The sequence below is a fragment of the Lithobates pipiens genome, unplaced genomic scaffold, assembly GCF_037356315.1.
Source record: "Lithobates pipiens isolate NorthernLeopardFrog02 unplaced genomic scaffold, aLitPip1_a1.2 Scaffold_28, whole genome shotgun sequence".
NCBI lineage: Eukaryota > Metazoa > Chordata > Amphibia > Anura > Ranidae > Lithobates > Lithobates pipiens.
The window spans coordinates 171886544-171893384 of record NW_027507789.1 but is presented as its reverse complement, the minus strand read 5'-3'; the positions used below and the strand labels follow the sequence as shown (position 1 = coordinate 171893384).

Here is a 6841-nt window from a genome sequence, read left to right as displayed (position 1 = left end):
GGGTTTCCTACACTCAACCATAACATCAGGTAGCACATAGAAAAAGACAGACATTAGAGTTGCATCATGAGCTCATACAACGTGAAGCAAACTTTTTCATCATCAGGATCCTCAAGTGGCTTGGGGTTAGGTGGTGGTTCAAGCAGAGTGTCTATGGGTAGCTACAGGGCACCTAGCATTCACGGAGGTAGTGGTGGCAGAAACATCTCCATCTCAAGGGTGGTGTCTTCTGGGGGTAGTGGTCTTGGTAGCTGCTATGGTGGCGGACAAGGTGGCGGACTAGGTGGTGGACTAGGTGGTGGACTAGGTGGTGGACTAGGTGGTGTAGGTAGTGGTTTCGGTGGCAGCTACTCATCTAACTTTGGTTATGGCTATGGAGGTGGAGTTGGAGGTGGCTTTGGAGGTGGCTTTGGAGGTGGATTTGGAGGTGGATTTGGAGGGGGAGATGGTCTCTTGGCTGGAGGGGAGAAGCAAACCATGCAGAACCTGAATGACCGTCTGGCCTCCTACCTGGACAAGGTGCGCTCTCTGGAAGAGGCTAATTCTGAGCTGGAGATCAAAATCAGGCAGTGGTATGAGAAGCAAGTCCCCAGCCAATCTCATGACTACAGCCAATACTACAAAATTATTGAGGATCTTCGTAACAAGGTAAGAGAAGGTTCACTACATTACTATTTACACCCACTGTTTAGATATGTTATATAGGCATTCCTGTACAAAACTTTATCATGTGGAAAAAAAAATGATTTATGATGTGAAAAATCCAACTCAAAGCAACCAATCAATTCTTTTTTTTTTGTATTTTTCACAGTATCTCTCTTTGCAAAGCTTTAGGGTGTCATTTTCACTATTATTGCTATTGTTATTAATAATGGCAAGTGCTTTATTATTTTACATTGTCTGAAGGATTATTGTGTTTCCCTTGCCTTATTTAGCCTCAAAAGCAAATGGCTATTACAGTCATACAAAACACAGAAAACGTTAAAAAAGACAATACATGAATCTAGCACAATATAATAATCTCAAAGTAAACATCATCGTAAACACATACTGTATATGCCAATACAATAAAAAAAGTCTACCTAGTTTAGGAGTTACTTTACTTAACTATTTAGCATTTATGTATCTCATTTGTAAAAGTAAATTTGTAAATTTGTAAAAGTGGAATATTTGTGATTGCTTGCACCCATTTTGTACAGGGCCTATAATAAATTATAAGTACATTAATGCACCGATACACCATATATTTAGGCTATATTCAAATGCCAATATTTACTTCAAGAAATATCCTTTAAAACCAAAGAAAATAAATAGTCTCAATAGCAGAAGAAGCAAAGATGGTCTTATGACTTGAACTGTCTTAGGGAAAATCAATTCTTGTTTCTGGTTGCTGTGGGTCACACAGTTACTTTGTTTCATGAGGCCCAACCCCTTAGGTCTCGTACAGATGTGCGCCAGCCCTTGACAAAAAATGATCCACAATGGTTCATTTTTCAGACAGCGGTTGAAAGGCAACTGAAAGGTTTCCTCATTACCTGTTTTAAATTTGAAAAAATCGAACCACCATGCCGCTACCGCATGATTGGTTCATATCCGTTGACAGTACTTCCCGCTGAACATGACGAGGAGTTTAAATTTTACTGCCACATGTGTATAACCCGCAGCTGCATGTCTTTCTTTAGATGTGTGGTTTTAAAGGTGGTAAAACTGGCAGCCTGTGTGAACGAGCCTTTACCTCCACTTTTATAGACTATTAGTCTGATTTCTGATAAATGGTGTAATACGATTACAAAGAAAAAAATTCTACCATCATGCATAAATTAATCCTTAAAAATAAAATAAAAAAAAGCAACGGTGTGGTGCAATAGTAACCCATATTGACCAATCTGAAATCAGCTTTCACTAGTCTGAAAGTGATGGTGATTGGATGCTTTTGAATAATGTACAACACTTTTTTTTTCCCACCGTGTTATTGTTAAAAAAGCTGATTTTAGTCATAAGAGATAGACAATAACCCAATGTTTTTGTATTTTACATTTCATAGATCCAGAATGCTACGTTGGATAATGCCAATGTGGTCCTGCAGATTGACAATGCCAAACTGGCCGCTGATGACTTCAGAAACAAGTAAGAATGCGGTCCTAGTTTGGATGCACAAAAGACACAAACATTGAGCAATTGCAAGAAACCCCATGATAACATTTATACCAATATCATAACATTAAGTCAACTTTTAATTTTCTAATTTTATTTAGATATGAAACTGAACATTCCCTGAGACTGAATGTTGAGGCTGATATCAACGGCCTTCGCAAAGTTCTGGATGAACTGACTCTAACCAGGTCTGATCTGGAGCTCCAGATTGAAAACTTAAAGGAAGAGTTGGCCTACTTGAAGAAGAACCATGAAGAGGTATGTTTAATAAAAGATATATATCCAGGTATCCTTGAGAAGAATGAGTTTGTGTAGAAAGGCTACCTCACTTGCTTTTTGCCTGGTGGACACAAGCTGGTTTTAGGGGAAATATCCTTTCAATGCATTCTTGTCTGTCCCATGGCCTCCCAAAGATAAACATGTTTTCAACAGCTTTTATTGGAACCATAAAATGTGTTGAATTATAATAGCGATTTTGCTATAATGCCTACCTTTTAATTGAATTTCACATTTTATTTGTGTGTTCTTTCATATTGCTGTTATTGTATTAATTATTCAGATTTGAAAATGAGTTGCAAATGAGGAACTTGAAATCACACATCCTCCCTTAAGAACTGCTGAGACAAGATTTCTTCTACATAAGGAGTGCATTGTTTTTAATGAGTCAGCTGACTCTCATTTTGATTGACAAAAGGAGCAGGTTGGCCATACCTGGATGGCTTTTCGATCAGCCAGCTGGTCAACAATTTAGTTCAATAGAACTCAATCATTAGATCGACTTCTCTGGAATGGTAACTGCCATAAATGGATCAAAATTCAGCCAGTCCCTTATGAACTTTCCGAACCAACCAAATTTTGATCCATCTATGGCAAGCTTTAGAAATCATTGAAAAGTATATACTTTCAGTTTTAAATGCCCTAACTCATATTATCTCCATCCACCCAAATCCTTATCTCAAAAATGTCAGCAATGAAATAAACGACCACTGCATTAGAGTTATGCTAGTCATCCTACATGTAAATAAAACAACATATGATGTGTAAAATTAGATTCAGTTACAGAACTTCACATTATCTCCATCTAATAGTTACTTCCTAAAATAAAAATGCTTGTGTACAGGAGATGAATGCCCTGCGTGGACAAGTTCGTGGCACTGTCAATGTGGAAATGGATGCTGCCCCAGCTAATGACCTGAGCAAGATCTTGGCTGAAATGAGAAGCCAATATGAAGGACTGGCTGAAAAGAACCGAAAGGAAGTTGAAGAATGGTACTTCAAGAGGGTAAGTAGTGCAATATGGGTAATTTTGTAGCGATATTACTAAAACTAGCCTGTTTCTGACCTAATTATCCTGGAAGAACCCTTAAAGAATTGTTCATATTTTCATATATAGATATACAATTAAAACATAAAAAAACATTTATTTCAGTTTTTGCTTATTTCTGTACCAATTAAAAAAATAGTGACTAAAAGCAAGTAAACACTGTAAAAAATTGTAGTGTTCTCCTGCATGACTGCTGAGGCGCAATGGGCCTAGGCACGAGCCAACTTTAGACATAATGGGATAAACCCCCACCCTTGCCCTCACCCCATATAAGAAAACAAGCTTACAAACATTAGGTTAATAAGGGCAAGGCCGCAGCTTTATTTAAGTTCCAACACAGAACATGTGAACACTTTAAACCAGTAGCAGCCACAGTTGTACTGTGAGCATGCTTTAACATTAACTACTTGAATTTCAAAAGGGGCTTGTCCTTACCATAAGTGCTGGACAGATAGCCTACTTTCAATTTCCAATCAAAGGCATAGCCCATTACAGCAACTTTTAATGCTGGCAAGGTCAAGAAACTGCAGCAAGCTGTGACATAAAAAAGGGACAGGTAGGTGGACAGCTCTTCCAGCCACATTTCTTCAAAAGGCCCAGAATTCCCTGGGGCAATACTTTTAGTGAGCTCAGGCCCAGCCCATTCCCCATAACTTTAACCAATCTTGGGTGACCACTCACCCGCTGCCTACGCCCAGCACCTGTCCATGCCCACATCAGTCAAGGCTCTTTTTCCCTATAGGGGCTCAAGAGCCCTTCATTAGTGTTAAGTGTGAGAAGTGTCTTCTTACATTAGTATCCAGTGGAGAAAAATCCCTCTTACATTAGAGGCCAGTGAGAAAAGGGTTTCTTTACATAGGTGGTCAGTGGGAAGAATTGTATCTAGTTGCATTGGTAGTCTGTGAAAAGAATGTTCCTTTCAGAGACAGATGAAAAAAAGATAATTAAAGTCAGCATTTACTTACTAAAACATGAGAGGAAAAGCTCCACAGGTACCCAAGCCAAGAGTTTGGCCAAGGACATCATCACTGGTAATATGCAGGCACTATCGGGCAGGAACTCTTAGTGACCTTGGGAGGTATCCTAGGTTTAAAAGTAATCCAGTAATCCAGAAAGGTTGTTTTTGACTGAGGACAAAGCCAATAACATGTTCAATGTTTATTTTAACCTGACAGACAGAAGAGCTGAGCAGAGAAGTTGCAACCCACAGTGAACAGATCCACTCCAGCAAATCAGAAATCACCGAACTCAAACGTTCACTTCAAAGCTTAGAGATCGAACTTCAGACCCAGCTAAGTATGGTAAGACCTCTGTTCAAATGTTTCTTTTACCTATTCACTCAAGAAATTCTATCATCATTGTTTCACACACAAAATGGAAACAGTATACAACTCAATATTTGTTCCCCTATTATAGAAATCAGCATTGGAAGGTACCTTGGCAGACACAGAAGGCCGATACTGCGTACAGCTCTCCCAGATACAGGATCTTATCAGCAGTGTAGAAGCTCAGCTTGGCGAGCTGCGGTCAGATATGGAACGACAGAGCTATGAATACAAAATCCTCATGGACGTCAAGACCCGTCTTGAACAGGAAATCGCCACCTACAGACGCCTCCTGGAGGGAGAAGATGTCAAGTAAGTGTACATTTCCAGATAATGAGGAGCAACAATAACTAAAGACAGCAGTAGCTATTAAAGAATGTATCTTCATCATTGCCATCCCAAATATAAGCGTCATACTTTATAACTGCCCTCATCAATCTGAAATTGTAAAATGTCATTGTTCTGAAAACTGTCCTGACTTGTTCAATTCTTTATTTTTTTTCTCCCAACAGAATTCCCTACAAAGAAAGTAAGTACAATCCCAGATAACTTCTAAATAACAGATTACTTTATGAGTGGAGACAGGGACAAACTCTAATATACAGTATGATATTACAGTTAACAAATATTATTTACTTATAGTAAATTTTGTCATATAAGTATTGGGATCCCGTCCCACTATTCTGTAGACCTGGGCATAGCAAACCTCCATCTAGCTGTCACTAAATGTCAGAGAATATGCTTTTATTTGGCCAGCAGCTAATTGGGTGGGAGAAGAATGGGGGCTAAGCAGTTGTTCATGCACAGGGGCAGAATGGATTTTTTTTTTTTTTTTAACAAATGAGTTTTTACCAGAGAAAGTGGTTTGTTCAGTAAAGTCCATTCATACCAAAGTTGAAGGTTAGGAGCAAATTTAATTTTTAAGTACTTTCGAACATCATTTGTTAAGCCGTCAAACATTTGTTAGAAAATCTACTAGTGTATGGCTATCTGAACAGTTCTTTTACTTGGGATTACCCATCTACATCTATAGCTACAATAAAATAATTTTTTCCATCCAAGCTAGCCAGTGCTTGATAGTATTTTTTTTATTTCAGGCCCTCAAATCACACGTCAAGTCCACACCATCACTGAGGAACTCGTTGATGGAAAGGTTGTTTCTTCAAGTGGAAAAGTCCAGCTTGCAAAGTACTAACGGAATACAGGGTTCCAAATCTAGCACATGTCTGATTGAAAAGATGATGCATGTAGTCTAACGTTCTGCAGTTACTGATCCCCCTTTAACACTGCAGAACCACTCAAATACCATAAAGACTATATCTGATCTAAGACATCAATCATTGGATAAATGAAAGCAAACAATCATTCATATATTGTGCTGGATCCTTTACTCTTGTAATGTCTGTACTGTAATTCTCATGCTACTTTTTGAGGCCTCTTTTTTATCTCTTTCAACTAATAAAATGTTTCAGCTTTTTCATGCACTTTTTTTGCCTGTTTGTTTTATTTGTTAATAGTATTGAGGAATTGTATGGTACTATGAAGTGGTTAATGAGACAATCTTTTCTTTTCATTTTTGACTCAGTTTATTCTTTCTGGGCCATACAACAGCTTCAGCTGAAAGATTCAGAAACCTTTTTCTATGTCTGTATCAAATTATTTTTAAAAATCTGAACTGTCCAAAATCTGATCCCTGTATGCCACCTGCATATGACTTTCAGTGATCAGTGGCGGCAACTGATTGGCTGCAGAAGCTGAGCAATGAAAATTTTTCCAACATGTCCTCTTCTGTCAAGTGAGGGAGCCCAGAAGCTGTTCGACATTAAACCAGTATTAAACCAGTGTGATTGTATGTGGCCAGCCTTAGTCTTTAAAAAGGTCAAAAGTCAAAAGGAACCTGTTACTGTGTGTGGTTGTTTCTTCTGAGAGTGGACTATAGAGATAGTTTCAGTGGCGTATCATCCATGGGTGCAGGGTGTTCTCTGCACACGGGCCCCCAAGGGAGGGGGGGACTGAGACACACCCTACATACATGGAT

General features: G+C 38.7%; 1 protein-coding gene across 1 annotated transcript; it reads left to right on the top strand.

Moving 5' to 3' along the window:
* LOC143935815 (keratin, type I cytoskeletal 19-like) lies at window positions 1-6287 on the top strand. The gene is made up of 8 exons (XM_077459926.1): window positions 1-648; window positions 2045-2127; window positions 2256-2412; window positions 3275-3436; window positions 4654-4779; window positions 4895-5115; window positions 5316-5332; window positions 5901-6287. Exons 1-8 carry the CDS (start codon window positions 67-69, stop codon window positions 5996-5998), a joined length of 1446 nt encoding a protein of 481 aa, XP_077316052.1. The 5' UTR covers window positions 1-66; the 3' UTR covers window positions 5999-6287.
* Window positions 6288-6841: the final 554 nt, after the last annotated feature.

What these genes read in the sequence shown, in the direction of transcription:
- LOC143935815 (XM_077459926.1), top strand. Translation starts at nt 67, where the DNA reads ATGAGCTCATACAACGTGAAGCAAACTTTTTCATCATCAGGATCCTCA. An exon ending in TGAAGAAGAACCATGAAGAG is followed by an intron (nt 2,413 to 3,274) that starts GTATGTTTAATA and finishes GCTTGTGTACAG; the next exon opens with GAGATGAATGCCCTGCGTGG. An exon ending in TTCAGACCCAGCTAAGTATG is followed by an intron (nt 4,780 to 4,894) that starts GTAAGACCTCTG and finishes CCCCTATTATAG; the next exon opens with AAATCAGCATTGGAAGGTAC.